General features: G+C 43.3%; 2 protein-coding genes across 3 annotated transcripts; one reads left to right on the forward strand and one right to left on the reverse strand.

Annotated features, from left to right (window-relative positions):
- Window positions 1-401: 401 nt before the first annotated feature.
- LOC129839156 (delta-like protein A) lies at window positions 402-6,151 on the forward strand. Its single transcript, XM_055906438.1, has 11 exons — window positions 402-911; window positions 1,025-1,327; window positions 1,607-1,667; window positions 1,784-2,041; window positions 2,839-2,899; window positions 3,036-3,166; window positions 3,398-3,567; window positions 3,732-3,948; window positions 4,098-4,914; window positions 5,012-5,135; window positions 5,260-6,151. The coding sequence occupies exons 1-11, from the start codon at window positions 858-860 to the stop codon at window positions 5,263-5,265; spliced, it is 2,202 nt and encodes a 733-aa protein (XP_055762413.1). The 5' UTR covers window positions 402-857; the 3' UTR covers window positions 5,266-6,151.
- Window positions 6,152-7,267: 1,116 nt separating this feature from the next.
- Window positions 7,268-16,130, reverse strand: LOC129839433 (zinc finger and BTB domain-containing protein 45-like). Of its 2 annotated transcripts, none has more exons than XM_055906887.1 (6): window positions 15,754-16,130; window positions 13,699-15,093; window positions 12,647-12,781; window positions 12,256-12,405; window positions 11,882-12,146; window positions 7,268-11,718 (listed from the first exon to the last, which is right to left on the reverse strand). In XM_055906887.1, exons 2-6 carry the CDS (start codon window positions 14,773-14,775, stop codon window positions 11,318-11,320), a joined length of 2,028 nt encoding a protein of 675 aa, XP_055762862.1. In that variant the 5' UTR covers window positions 14,776-15,093; window positions 15,754-16,130; the 3' UTR covers window positions 7,268-11,317. The 2 variants fall into 2 exon arrangements, with proteins under 2 accessions (XP_055762862.1, XP_055762863.1); XM_055906888.1 differs by having other exon boundaries at window positions 13,699-15,096.
- Between the last annotated feature and the right edge of the window lie 62 nt (window positions 16,131-16,192).

Raw genomic sequence — 16,192 nt, forward strand, 5'->3', positions numbered from 1 at the left:
TATATTCATAAATAAGCGTAAACACTAAGTGTAGGCAGACTTGTACAATACATTAATGTGAAATACTGATATATAGTTATAACTGAAATCTGGTTTAAACTGGAATAAATAAATTGGCCATTCTGTTTTGTTATTATGTGCTACATTTTTCAATCTCTAATGTTGTGGAAAGTGAGTCATTCTAGGACAGGTTGCTGAGACAGTCTCATGCAGTTTGCTGGAATACTTTGACATTCCTCCATTTTCCATTTTCTGACCCAATACTAGCTTGTGATTTGAGACGATGGGGCTTGGAGAGGTATCCATTGTGATCCCCTGAGCCAGATTGGGGGGGTAGCTCATTTGCATCTTATTACCCTAGCATGCGCCGGCCCATATAAAACTGGCGGCAGGCGGCCTTCACTCAAGACAGACGCACAATTCATGTTGAGGAAAGAAGGAAGAAGGTGGCGGGGAAGTATGTTGGATCAGTGACAAATCTTTCCTTGGGATAGATCACGTCACACAAAAGCAATTTCCTACATTTGTTGCCCTCTTCGTTTCAACAGGGAACGAACTGTGTCAATTATAATTATACTTTTTAAAAACATTTTTGGAGTGGGATTATCGCATTGTAACGGAATTTTGAGGACAGTTCAGGGCAGTTCCAATATCTATTTTGGATTATCTTTTTGTTTCTTGGACATGAATGAAATCGGCGTGGCTGATACCAGAAACTGATGAGAAGACATCGTAAGAGAAGAAACGTGCTCAATGATTCATTCACAGAACATGATTTGAAAGGAGGCATATTGAGCTTAAATTGAGCTGAGTCGCTCCAAGACTTTTTCCTATTTATTTATTTGTATTTATTTAATATGGGGCGCGCTATACTTCTGACAGTTGCGGTTATGTTCGTCTTGATATGCAAGGTAAGACAACTACATAACACAATTACCGTACTATTCAATTGATAACAATTTCAAGATTTTACATCACATAGCCTATGTTAATGATTGTGTAATAAATACAATTATTTCAACAGGGTTTTTGTTCAGGAGTTTTCGAACTGAAGTTGCAGGAGTTTTTGAACAAGAAAGGGGTTCAGGGCAACATGAACTGCTGCAAGGGAGGGTTGACGTCGGTTTATCAGCAACAGTGTGAATGTAAAACGTTTTTCAGAATCTGTCTGAAACATTATCAGCCAAACGCATCACCAGAGCCACCTTGTAACTACGGCGGCGCTATAACGCCTGTTCTTGGGTCAAACTCTTTCCAAGTTCCGGAAGCCATGTCTGACAGTTCATTCACCAATCCCATCAGAATTAACTTCGGTTTCACATGGCCGGTGAGTACTCTACCTTGAAATAATTATTAAACAAGTAATTAATATAAACCTCTACCCACGAGGTCTTTAAAAATCTGTGCGTACAAGTTGGTTAATTTATATAGAGTGGTCTATTAATGACTAAACGTATATATAAACATGTTAGTCTTGTATATGCTTGTATTATCGTCTCGAATAGTTATTTTATCTTCAAGTATAGAGAACATGTTAGATGGGCCTATCTCTTTCCCCATCTCCGTTGGCCACCTGTCTTATGATGATATTTGTTTATGTCCTCAGGGGACGTTCTCGCTGATCATTGAAGCTCTGCACACCGACTCCAAAGACGATCTTTCGATAGGTAGGATCAAAATACACTGCCGTACAGTTGTTTGGCTTTACGTGGTGTGATCTAGTCAAGGATAATTTACATTTACACACATTTAGCTAAAGTTCCGTTCTTATTTCCATCTGCAGAAAACCCAGACAGTGTTATCAGCACAATGACCACTCAGAGACATCTGACGGTGGGAGATGACTGGTCTCAGGACCTGCATACTGGAGGAAGAACCGAGTTGAAGTACTCCTACCGCTTTGTCTGTGATGAGCACTACTATGGCGATGGATGCTCGGTCTTCTGCCGCCCACGAGACGATGCCTTCGGCCACTTCACATGTGGAGAGCGCGGAGAGATTGTCTGTGACGCCGGGTGGAAAGGCCATTACTGCACAGAACGTAAGTGAAACTTGTTGTTCAGTTGTTTTGGGGGAAATATTTTACAAAATATGATAGAACAATGTTATTCATGTTTTACGTATAGATACGTTTGGGGTAATGTCAAATAACATTATTATGGTAGATGAATAGAGGTTACTTTTTATGTTAGGTGGCGTGTCTATAAACATCGAAAAATTGAGGCAACTTGTACGAAAACACCACGCTCCCACAAACACGACCACTTTATTTATTCAAATCTGGCGGAGGAAAGTTTTCGGAATAATCTCACGCGTGCCATAAATTTACATGCTACGTCCGATTCGTTACTCTTGGAGTTGGTTGGCCGCTGATTGGCTGAGGCGGGTGATGTATTGTTTGAAGTGGGCAGCTGCGGGGAGAGAGTAGACAATGGAGCAGCTGTCACGCACTGGCAACATACTCACCAGCTGTCCACTCTTATCTGCCCCAATCCGAGACATTAAGGGGAGTTGTGTGCACAGAATGAATAAAAGAGTTTTGACCCACAGCGATGAAAAAAGGGGCCTGTACTGAAGGAGCGAGAGAGAGAGTTTGCTGTGTGCACCCTCCCATTGTTTCTTTGCACTATGTTATGCGGAATATTCTTTCACCATGATAAGGAGAGTGTTTTTTGGGGGTAAAACAGCTAATGGGTTTAGTTGCCCCCCTTTTTAATGAATTTGTTCAGATTTAAGCAATACTTTTTTTTGCTCAAAGCCAAACTAAACAAAGAGCATATGTGTAAGAAGTGTTTTTATTTTGCCATGGTTCTTACCTTGTGTTTGTCTCCTTTGTAGCTCTCTGCCTTCCAGGATGTGACGACGAACACGGCTTTTGTGAGAAGCCTGGGGAGTGCAAGTAAGTTAGAGAAAAGACAACTATGATTTTCACATATTAAAACACTTCCTCAGTTAATGTTTTCTGAAATAATCTGTGACATAAAGAGAAACTTGAGTGGGTTTCTAACCAATGTGTTGTAATTATTGTGTGACAGGTGCAGAGTGGGTTTCAAAGGGCGGTACTGTGATGAGTGCATCCGTTACCCAGGCTGCCTCCATGGGACCTGCCAGCAGCCATGGCAGTGCAACTGTCAGGAGGGGTGGGGAGGCCTCTTCTGTAACCAAGGTGAGTCCCACTGGAGAGAGAGGGAGGGAGAGAGAGAGTGGGAGGGGGATTTAGAGAGATGACACTAACAGAGACAAAGAGATAGTGTTGTGAGAGAAAATGTGAAAAAGTGTAAGAAAAAAGTGTGAGAGTGGCAGAAAGACATTAGCTGGGCTGCTGCTGTTGTTGTTCTGCCATATGTTCCAATGGGACTAATGGACTAATCCACATGTGCTGCTTGTTGTTCTCCAGATCTGAACTACTGCACTCACCACAAGCCCTGTATGAATGGAGCTACTTGTAGCAACACTGGCCAGGGGAGCTACACCTGTTCCTGCAGACCGGGCTTCACTGGGGATGCTTGTGAGATTGAGGTCAACGAATGCACCCTGAACCCCTGTCGAAATGGAGGAAGCTGCACTGTAAGTACTGTACAATTACATCATTGTGTTAAAATGTACACTCAATTACAACTAGGATCAGGAAGATGTGGGCAATCATGAATAGTACTGTTGTTGTGATGGTGATCTAATGCATTTTGGAGGAATGTATTTGTTAAGCTTATGTTTCAATCTTTTTCTCAAAGGATATGGAGAACACGCATGCCTGTGCTTGCCCTCCTGGTTTCTACGGCAACACCTGCGAACTGAGTGCCATGACTTGCGCCGATGGTCCCTGCTTCAACGGAGGCCGCTGTGCCGACAACCCTGATGGCGGATACTTCTGCCAGTGCCCCACCGGCTACGCTGGCTTCAACTGTGAGAAGAAGATTGACCACTGCACCTCCAGCCCATGCTCCAATGGTAAGGGCTAATCGAACAACTTACACAGATGTGGTTTCAGATCTCCATTTATCGACTTCTTAAATTTAAACAGTTACCTGTCAGACTACAGCCTGCCCCCACACTATTGACCACCCATTAATTCCCAATCGCTCTGCCTCTCACACCAGGTGCCCGCTGTGTGGATCTCGTCAATTCCTACCTGTGCCAGTGTCCTGATGGCTTCACAGGCATGAACTGCGACCACACCGGCAATGAGTGCTCCATCTACCCCTGCCAAAATGATGGTACATGCCAGGAGGGTCTTGACGGCTACACCTGCATCTGCCCCCCGGGCTACACGGGCCGCAACTGCAGTTCTCCCATAAGCCGCTGCGAGCACAACCCCTGCCACAACAGCGCCACCTGCCACGAGAGGAATAACCGCTATGTGTGCGCCTGCGTGCCTGGTTATGGTGGCCGCAACTGCCAGTTCCTGCTCCCGGACCATGCAGCTATTCGAGGCTCGGAGATCCCCTGGATGGCGGTGGGGTCTGGGACAGCTCTGGTGCTGCTTCTGCTAGCAGGGTGTGCAGTGCTGGTTGGCTGCGTCCGCAACAAGATGCAGCGCGGTAGCCAGGGCGACGCCACCGTCGGCGAAGGCGAGACAATAAACAACCTGACCAATAATTGTCACCGGAGTGATAAGGACCTGTCGGTAAGCGTCGTAGGGCTCGGGCCACAGCCAGGCATCAAGAACATCAACAAGAAAATGGATTTCGGAAGCGATGCCGACATGGACGGACCACCACCGTCGTGTCGGAGCAGCTACAAGAGCCGCCACCTGCCGGCGGACTATAACCTTGTGCATGAGGTGAAGTACGAGCAGGCGGCCAAAGAGTCGATGCTGAGCCTGGAGGCCTCGGCTTGTGAAGAGAAATGCCAAGCTCTGGACTCGGGTTTTGAGTATGAGGAGTGCAGAAATAAACGCAGCAAACATTTAAAAAGGTAAAGCACACCCAATAAGATAATAGATGTAATCATATAACATGAAAAAATTTGAATGTCAGATGACTAATGTGGATCTTTGTCTATCTTCCATCAGTGACGCATCAGAAACTTCAAGAAATGAAATTAAACTTCCAGAAATGTCTGCATGTGCAGACACCAAGTACAAATCCGTGTTTGTCATGTCAGAGGAGAAGGATGAATGTATAATTGCAACTGAGGTGAGTTTGGGATACTTTTCTTCACTTTTCCTCATTTATAATTGTTTGATAAAGTCACTGCATTTCACTAAGAGCTTTGTAAATAACAACTAATGTCCATTTTGTTTCTCTCTTGTCTCCATAGGTGTAACGCAAGCCACCAATTTGCTCTATGGGAGAGTTTTTATACTCCTTAAAAATGCTGCTCTAACCCTAGGGGGAGGTGTCCCGCCTTGAGACTGCTGCTGATACTGAGACGTTTAACTGATATTCAGAGTGAGCTGGTTCTCTACTGGAAAATAAGTGCAGGCAGTGGAGGCCTGTGGGATAGGAACCGGTGGGGCAAATCTTTTTAACCTTTCAAAGCGACCTCAAGCGAAGATTTTTATAATGAGATTGGAAAATGGACAAACCGTCACGATAGAGGTGATGTACGATGTCTTCGGTTTCGGTTGTAACAGAAATGTAGGTTTGAAGTTTTTGCAACATTTGCACCCAGCCCTTTTCTTTAGCCCAACAAGCCGTTGCTGAGCACATGAACTGCATCAAAAGGTGGATGTTTGGCCATACTGGCCTGTCCTTCACAAGGAGGTTAACATGGATTCTGATCCAATCTCTAGACCTGTGAGGACTGTACTACGTATACTATATCACTGTGTAAAACTGAAGTGTGTTGTTTCAAAGCCCTCCGAACCATTTATAACATTGTATTGATTGTTTTTGGAGATGAAAACGTTGTCTTAAAATATTTTTTTGCTTCGATACGGATTTTGTCCATTTGTAAAAAAAAAAAAAAAAATGTATGATGAAAAAAATATGTATGATTTAATTTAATAATTTTGTATTATTTTTATTTTTTAATTATATTGTATATTTGCTATGTTTGTTATGATTATTTAAGTACATTTTTAATGCTGATATTTGCAAAGGCACTTCAGGTCAAGGAATTTGTTTTTAAAGAAATGTTATTTAAAGTAAGAGGGATTGTACAACATTTTATTATTGTTACTGCCTCTGCTACTGTTTTTTAATGAATAAATATAATTGAAAGTACAACTTTTCTGTGTGTGACTGTGGTTTGTGAGCCCATGCCTAGCCGTTCTTTGGGTTCTGTGAGGAAAGTTAATCAGTAACATCTGTTGTCTTCCCCTGGCTACCCCATGGTGGGCTATTCTATGCCGATGCTGTTGGTCACTGCCAGGAGTTGAAAGTGTTTCCGTGGAGACCAACGGGGGCTATTCATAAAAAACAATGTCCCCACGCTAGATGTACTACTCCGATTTCTACTCCGGTGTAAAAATGTGATAAATGCAAACTACTGCATTAAAACATCCTTATATGAAAACTATTGATGAATGTTCTGTCCAGAAAACTGACAAACACCCAGTCAATGTAACTTATCCAAATGTTTTTGTTGTTGAATATGCTTTATAATACATCTACAATAATATTTGATGATATCTGTAGTCAAATTCTTCAAAAATATGATTTTAGAATTTCCCCATGGAATTACCCATTTACGATTCTTTAACATTTTTCTATTTTCTACACATTTGATTCCTTAGTTTCCTAGCGAATAAAATCATATTTGTTTTTAGCCCAAAAAAGTTGGGACACAATAAAGTAACTGTAAATTGTCACCCCTAAGGTTGGCCTCTAAAGGCGGGTATACTAATATAGCCTGCCTCGTGGCATCATGGGAACAGACTTCAGCAGTAGACAATGATGGAATTGACAATGGGGCCACACAAAAGGCCACCCTTGGGAGAGCCTGTGTGTCCCTCGGCATGCTGGGAAAAAAAGAGAATAACAGGAACAGATGTTGTTGAGTAACAGATGCCCTCTGGCCAGAGTTCCGGCACTACCAGCCAGACGTTCAAAGGCTCGATCTGGAAAGAAACAGATTATCTATAGCGTTTAAGAAAAGCAAGCTTTTTATATTATCTTTCATATAAATTAGTTAAGATCGAGGGGATATAGACTTAACAGAAAACTGTGAAATTGGTCAACAGCAAAATGTATTACTTGTTTTTAGAATGGGATAAAACCAAACCTAAAACAAAGAAGAGATTCAAAATAATTTGAATAAGAATAAATATGCTTGTTTTACCCCCTATACCTTTTGGTAAAATAATCAACTATAGGACAACAAGTTGGCTTGTAGCCATAAGACTTTATTTGGAGAAAGAAATGTTTGAAATGTTTAAAATGATGTTTTAAAATTCAATAAAGTCATTGAAGTACGTACATGTAATTTTTCATAAAAAGTAATATCATGCCTTTTAGCTTTTCCATACATAAAACGTGGTATACATAGCATGATTGGTGCTTTATAAAATTACTTATTTTCTTATGACATATTTGACTTGCAGTTGTACTCATATTTGCAAAAAAAAAAAAAAAAAACATTTATCATCCCCTTCACTCAAAGAAAGCTAAATAAAAAAGGCAAAACACAGTACATCACTACAATGGGATGCATTCTTCTGACATGGCTTTAAGCACACATAATACAGTACTGTACACAGGTCCACCTCAGACAAAATGTACTAGAAACATTTGAGTTGCTGAGGATACAAAAATCTCTGGAACAGCCTAATCACTTTTTGTTCACAAGGGTTGGCCTGAACTATATGCAGAACAGATTTAACTGATCTATAAATCATGTCAGCTTCCTATTAACAGGGCTTTAACAGATTCCCATTATAGAGATTAGTGAATCAGCAGAACAGTGCTTAGCTCAATGAGATCATCCTGATCAAGCAGAATGTTTCTTCATTGTGAAGGGACATTTTATGTTAAAGTTTATAGTGAGGACCAGAGGGATCTTAAAAGGGGTTTTGCTGGTCTCACTGGCTCAGTTGGCTTTTATGTCTAGTGGGGTCTAATGCTGCATATCTAAAATCACCTTCAAGGTGGGAAGTTGGAAACAAAAAACAAAACATTATATGTTCTCCATGATATACATTAGTAATCTTAGGGCAAATATATTTTTCTAAAGGCAAATATCTAGGGTAGGACAACATATAAAGCAGAATTAAATTACACAATGTGCAAAAATGTACTGTGCATAGTAATCATTGTCAAATTGTAATAAATATTACCATGGTAATCAAATACACTCTGGGTGATTGTATTTCCTCATGATTTATTTAGTTACAATAAAAACATTTAAAAGTATTAAATGAAGCCGTTGGAGAAAAAAGTTATAGTTCTCAGCAACAAACCTTCCCATTCATTGGCAAGCGCCCCCAAAAGCACATATACAGTTGAAGTTGGAAGTTTACATACACTTAGGTTGGAGTCATTAAAACTCCTTTTTCAACCACTCCACAAATTTTTGTTAACAGACTATAGTTTTGGCAAGTCGGTTAGGACATCTACTTTGTGCATGACACAAATAATTTTTCCATTTGTTGTTTAAAGACAGATTATTTCACTTATAATTCACTGTATCACAATTCCAGTGGGTCAGAAGTTTACATAAACTAAGTTGACTGTGCTTTTAAACAGCGTGGAAAATTCCAGAAAATGATGTCATAGCTTTAGAAGCTTCTGATAGTCTAATTGAAATAATTTGAGTCAATTGGAGGTGTACCTGTGGAAGTATTAAGGCCTACCTTCAAACTCAGTGCCTCTTTGCTTGACATCATGGGAAAATCAAAAGAAATCAGCTAAGACCTCAGAAAAAAATTGGAGACCTCCACAAGTCTGGTTCATCCTTGGGAGCAATTTCCAAATGCCTGAAGGTACAACGTTCATCTGTACAAACAATAGTACGCAAGTATAAACACCATGAGACCATGCAGCCGTCATACCGCTCAGGAAGGAGACGCATTCTGTCTCCTGGAGATTAGCGGAATTTGGTGCGAAAAGTGCAAATCAATCCCAGAACAACAGCAAAGGACCTTGTGAAGATGCTGGAGGAAACAGGTACAAAAGTATCTATATCCACAGTAAAACGAGTCCTAAATCGACATAACCTGAAAGGCCGCTCAGCAAGGTAGAAGCAACTGCTCCAAAACCGCCACAAAAAAGACAAACTACGGTTTGCAACTGCACACGGGGACAAAGATCGTACTTTTTGGAGAAGTGTCCTCTGGTCTGATGAAACAAAATTAGAACTGTTTGGCCATAGTGACCATCGTTATGTTTGGAGGAAAAAGAGGGAGGCTTGCAAGCCGAAGAACACTATCCCAACCGTGAAGCACGGGGGTGGCAGCATCATGTCGTGGGGGTGCTTTGCTGCAGGAGGGACTGGTGCACTTCACAAAATAGATGGCATCATGAGAGAGGAAAATTATGTGGATATATTGAAGCAACATCTCAAGACATCAGTCAGGAAGTTAAAGCTTGGTCACAAATGGGTCTTCCAAATGGACAATGACCCCAAGCATACTTCCAAAGTTGGGGCAAAATGGCTTTAAGAACAACAAAGTCAAGGTATTGGAGTGGCCATCACAAAGCCCTGACCTCAATCCTTTAGAACATTTTTGGGCAGAACTGAAAAAGCGTGTGCAAGCAAGGAGGCCTACAAACCTGACTCGGTTACACCAGCTCTGTCAAGAGGAAAGGGCCAAATTTCACCCAACTTATTGTGGGAAGCTTGTGGAAGGCTACCTAAGACGTTTGACCCAAGTTAAATAATTTAAAGGCAATGATACCAAATACTAATTGAGTGTATGTAAACTTCTGACCCACTGGGAATGTGATGAAAGAAATAAAAGCTGAAATAAATAATTCTCTCTACTATTATTCTGACATTTCACATTCTTAAAATAAAGTGGTGATCCTAACTGACCTAAGACAGAATTTCTACAAGGCTTAAATGTCAGGAATTGTGAAACACTGAGTTTAAATGTATTTGGCTAAGGTGTATGTAAACTTCCGACTTCAATTGTAATAACCCCACATACACATGGATTAAAAAGCCTGAAAGAAGTACCAATTTTCTAATTTATCCCAAAAAGTGTCACTTATACAGTGGGGCAAAAAAGTACTTAGTCAGCCACCAATTGTGCAAGTTCTCCCACTTAAAAAGATGAGAGAGGCTTGTGTGAAAACCTTGTGAAGACTTACAGAAAACGTTTGACCTCTGTCATTGCCAACAAAGGGTATATAACAAAGTATTGAGATAAACTTTTGTTATTGACCAAATACTTATTTTCCACCATAATTTGCAAATAAATTCATAAAAAATCCTACAATGTGATTTTCTGGATTTTTCTTTCTCATTTTGTCTGTCATAGTTGAAGTGTACCTATGATGAAAATTACAGGCCTCTCTCATCTTTTTAAGTGGGAGAACTTGCACAATTGGTGACTGACTAAATACTTTTTTGCCCCACTGTAGTTGAAATATCCTTTTTCACTTTTTTAAATGAATTGCCTTATTGTTTTCGTCATCAATAAATCACAAATGAGCGACAAATAAATTCATATCGACAATGTAAAGGAATATTATGTAAGACATTTCTTTTACGGTTCTAAAAGGAAGGGATTTCAGGTAGCTTTAGTTCCCACTGTTTTGCTGTTTGATGTAGCTATTAAACATGTGTAGCATAATGCCTGTCTTTGGACCGCCGAGGTATTCTTTGAGGTGTGTAAAACATGCTAAAACGTTTGTCACATTTCAAAATAAAAGTTGTGTCCTTAATTAATTTCCTGTCTCCTCCTGTTTCGAGGTATATGATCCTGGGTCGTCCAGTGCCTCCTGCATGTAATAGTGTTCCTATGCCGTCTTGATGTATGATGGTAACTCTCATAGATTAATTCGCTCTTTTCTTCATCGGTTCATCACCCTGCACTCTTTTTCTAGCCGTAGCTTGTTCTCCTATTTTGCTTTCTCTCCCTCCCCCTTTTGTCTCTCTCTTTCTTAGCCCTCCTACATTTCCTCCCCTCAATCTCCTGCAATTAGTCTCCAACAGCTTTCTGCCTCTCTCTCCCTTTTCCTCTCCTTTTCTTTCCCAATTCCAAACCAGTTATCTCCCCTTTTTTCCATTATTGGCAACTCCCTCTTGCATATCTGCAAGGGCTTCATATGTGTAAGAAATATGGCACAAACCCCATCCAGCCTCCAATAGGTCTAGATGGAGCATCCACCATGTTGCTCATACCTAGCAATCCTCTCAGATCAGAAAAGGGCTCCAGGATAGGGGTGACGGATCAGTTTGGGATTGGGCCCTCCTCCCCCTCTCTCTCCTTCTAGGAGGGCGGCCCGTGGCTGGGCATGTTGGCCATGGTGCCGCCCATCCCAGCTGAGCCGCACATGCCCGAGGGCCCTGGCAGGGCTGGAGGGCTGTGTTTAGGGGTCTGCTGGAGGCCCTGTCCTTGCCCTTGGGTGGCCCCATGGTGGGTGTGTTGCAGGGCATGGCGCTCCAGCAGGGTGCGGTGGGTGAATGCCCGGTGGCACACGGTACACTGGAAGGTGCGCTCGGCCCGGTGCGTGCGCATGTGCACGTTGAGTGAGCTCTTCTGTGTGAAGCGCTTGCCGCACACAGAGCACTGGAAGGCGCGCACGCCCGTGTGCACCACCATGTGCTTGAGGAGGTAGTCGCGCAGAGAGAAGGAGCGCCAGCAGATGCTGCACTGATGAGGCTTTTGACCTGAGGCACACACAACAGAAAATAGGATTTGTTAGTATGACATAGGTATCAGAGTAGGACTATGTGTTATGTGGCGTTTTAACATGTGTATACAACAATCATGAACAGTAAATGTTTTAAAGAAAGTGAAAGTAACTAGTATATATAGAAAGTGGTAGCCTACCGGAGTGTATGAACATGTGCTTGCTGTAGTTCTTCCTGGAACGTAACGATTTCCCACAGTGAGTGCAGTCGAAGGACGTCTCAGATCCCTGGGAGGAAGGTGAGGGGCCTGGCGTGCCACAGGTTGACAGAACAGGGGTCATTGGTGTTGGGGGCGGAGCCTGTTGGCTGTGCTCTGTTCCTGCCATGCTGTCAATAACCATCGGTCCACCCACAAAGAATGAGGCTGATGGCTGTGATTGGCTGACTGGATACTGAAAAAGTAGCTGAAAGGGAAACAGGTATTGAAATAATGGCCACCAACGACTTTCATGATTCAAGTTGACAAATTGTTGCAATGACTATTTTAAAACTATGTTTACATTTGTAACTGACCTGGTTGTTGATGGACTGTGAGGAGGTAGGGGGAGACAGTAGCTTGTTTCCTCTTCCTCTGGGGTTGAAGGACATGGCCTGAGCCGGCTCGTTCTGGGGCCAGAAAGCCTCGGGGGAGAAAACGCCAGCCTCATCATAGAATACACCCTCCTGTAAGACAGAGAGACAAAATTCACTTATGAGTATTACCTAACTTAATTGACCCAAATACATAACCATGAAAAGTCTCTAAAAGTGTGATAATGATGAAAGAATGAGTATAGACACTTTTATCCAAAGCAATTTACAGATTCAGAACATCCAGCCCATATGGGTTTTGAACCCACAACCCTGGTGTTTTTTTGCCAGCACCATGCTCCAACAACAAGTTACTGTCTAGGACAAGACTCACCTGGCCGAAGGTTGCCATGGATTCCTGTGTGCCCTCCTGCCCTTCAACTCGTCTTCCCTCCTCCAAGCCGAAGACCCCTCCATCCGGCTCCTGTACTCCTTCATTCTTCACCACCACTTCCTCTCCTACAAGAACCTAAGAGAAGTTAAAGAAAAATATATAGTCAATTAGAGTATCGAATCTAAAATTGGTGCTTCAAACTGTGGTGTATGGTCTGGAATGTAAAGACAGTAAAAAGAGAATTATAAACCGGGTTGTTCGAGCCCTGAATACTGATTGGCTGAAAGCCGTGGTATATCAGACCATATACCATGGGTATGACAAAAAAATACTTGTTTACTGTTCTAATTATGTTGGAAACCAGTTCATAATAGCAATAAGGCACCTTGGGGGTTTGTAGTATATGGCCAATATACCACGGCTAAGGGATGTATCCAGGCACTATGCGTTACATCGTGTATAAGAACAGCCCTTAGCTGTGGACTATTGGCCATAGACCACACCCCCTTATTGCTTAGATATCAATTTCTCAATGTACAAATGAAGAAAAAAAGGTACTATTTAGAACCTAAAAGGGTTTGAAGAACCCTTTTTGAATCCAGGTGGAACCCTTTTGGTTTACATGTTCCACATTGAACCCAAAAGGGTTCTACCTGGAACCAAAAAGGGCTCTCCTATGTGGACAGCCGAAGAACCCTTTTGGAACCGTTTTTTCTGAGTATACAGAATTGGCTTAGGTATAATGTAACAACAACTGAAAAGAGGTGCTAGCTGGCACTATATCCAAGACTTAACATGTTTAATGACCCATAGAAGGGGTGTTCACTGTTTAATCAGTCCATGGAACATTAACTAGGAGGATAGCCTAATATAAGACTTCTGGACAGCAACTTCCTTTCAATTATGTTTATTGCTGACACGTTCAGATCTATAGCTTAATTCCAGCAATGATACAATGAGGGTAATTGCCGTCTTGAAGTCCTGCTTTATTCACTTTAGGATGTCTGGCTGCATATATGCCTGCCTTACAACTGTAACCATGGGGATCTTACCTGAAGCCTGAGTGGCTGCCTCTGCTTGCGGCTGTGTCCTCCTGCTCCTCTGTCCCTGTCCAAGTCTCTCCCTCTGTGATGTCCATCCATCTCCTCCGCCTCGCAGTATCTGTCCATCCCCACAAGCTCTTCAGAGAGGTCAGCCGCATTGCTGCGGATACTGTCCCGGCCAATGCTGTCCACGCTGCTGACACCAGAGCTGCAGCCGACCGAGAGATTCCCTGAGCTTCCGGCATTGGCGCCGTTAGCGGTTGCCGCTAGCAGGTCTCTCAGCTTGTACCTCATATCCTGAGTGCAACTTGAGTTCTTCATGAGGACTCCGCCGGCCCCTGAGCTCAGCCCGTCAGCCCCACAAAGGGCCCCGGGGCTGCCCATGTCAGCTAGAGCCATCAGCCCCACTGGGTTAGCCTGCTCCAGGGCGCCTCCTGGGCCACTCTCGCTAACATTAACGCTCAAGTTAGATCCGCCCAGGCCTGTGACCATGTTGCTCGCTCCGCAGTCCCCTAAGGCGAAGTTCGAGAAGCTCTGGTAACCCCCACCACCGCTGACTCCGCCACCACCACCAATACAAACACCACCGCTGTCCCTACCTTTACCCCCTCCCCGCTCCTCCTGCTTGGGCAGGACCCCAACTGTCATCCCCCCTCCACCTCCACCGCCACCTCCACTTGCTGCGGCTGCTGCCGCAGCAGCAACCTTCCTCTGGGAGATGATCTGGGTGCACTCGTCGATGACCGTCTTAATCTGCAGGATGCTGGCGGCGGTGAGGATGCAGAGGGCCTGTGACTGCACCACCACTAGCGAGCCGCTGTACATAAAATCCACCAGCTGCTTCACCGTCTCAGCGGGGACCAGCGGCGGCACCGAAATCTCAGAGTGGCCCAGCAGCAGCTTGTCCTGGAAGAAGGGGCTGCCAGCGGCCAGCACGCAGGCGTGGGCACGCAGCGAGGCGTCATGTATGCGCACCGTCACGTCGCAGAAGAGGCCTTCACGTCGCTGCGTCCGTAAAGCCTCCAGAACAGACTGGCTGGAGTTGTGCAGGTGGATGTAGTGCACCGTCTCCGTGCCCGCAGCCATGGCCTGAGGATGAAGGACGGGGTGTGTGGGGAGGTGGTGCCGGGAGGGTGTCTGTCGGCTCTGAATCAGCTTGAAGGGGAGGGAAGGCAGGGAGGGAAGTGGGTACGGCGCATGGGCCACTGCGGGGCCGGGTGCCTCCCCTTAAACAATCATCGGGCTGCTTAGAGGTAATGAAGTTGTATCCACTGTGTCTGCAGGTATAATAGGATGTGTGAGGTTAACTGAGTTATGCACCTGCTTTGATCAGTGGGTTTCCTTGGCAGTCTTGCAGGGCTTCCCTAACCATGCAGTCTGTCACCTCAAGCTCTCAGTGCAACCCTGCTGGAAGAAAATATAAAATTGTGTTCAACAGAGTATTGTATGTGCTGTAACATAATATAACTGATCTAGCTAAATCCTTACAATATTTTGTTTTTATCACAGGTACAAACTTACATTTAATAGGAAATAATTAGCAGGTGGCTGTGGCCTGTTCTAAATGACCACAGGTAACATGCGTGATTGACCATGACAAGTGATGTATAAGAGCGGGAATAAGTGGGCGCGTGGGGCAGACAACAGCCCATGCTAATCATTTTTGGGAAGAATTATCTGCATAGCTAACTAAAGCCCTTTTCGTGTAGTTGAGTGACAGTGGAAAGAGCGGTATGTGTGAATTGCAATAATGTCGATGATATAAATGTAATGCATCATGATATTATATTTCGTAAGACATAGCTATGTCAATAAGCCTATTTCAGACAAAAATATCTATGCAACCAGACAGGCAAATAACTGTCAAATTGTCACAGTAAATGCTACCATATGCTAGCTAGCTATCAAGCTAATGTTATGTATGTTGACGTTCTTCTTTACGAATTCAGTCTCGTGAACACACAAACACCGTCGGTGTGCATTTGCATGAGCAACTACGAGCATGTGGTTGGTAGAAATTTATTGACATTACAATAAATTATAATAACCAAAGCTGACACCTACCAGGGTCCAATTAGCATGGCTAACTTGACTAGCTGGCCACTTGTTGAAAATGGCAAGCTAGCTACAAACTAACGTTACCGTTAGCTAGCTAGCTAGCAGTCTTCTTGCATTGGTCTTCGACCTATTTGATATTCGTCTATCGACAACTATTATACCTTATTTACATATCTGCAGTGTCTAGCGATAATAATAAGAGTATATTAATATGCATGCCTTTCTGTAAACAAATATCTAACAGCTAGAATTTGCGCGTATTCCTCCAATATTTCTGCTGCAAGCACAGTGCCAGTGACTGCACAGATTTTGTGCAGAATCAAACACAGATCTGTATGCATATGGATGTTTAGCTACATGTAGTGCATAATTGAAAGGCATTAGCTCAGCGATTCTCAACTGGTTGGTCGTGACGGAGGTTTTGAATGGTTCGCGAGTGTCTGAG

This window comes from Salvelinus fontinalis, chromosome 40 (assembly GCF_029448725.1).
Source record: "Salvelinus fontinalis isolate EN_2023a chromosome 40, ASM2944872v1, whole genome shotgun sequence".
Lineage (NCBI taxonomy): Eukaryota > Metazoa > Chordata > Actinopteri > Salmoniformes > Salmonidae > Salvelinus > Salvelinus fontinalis.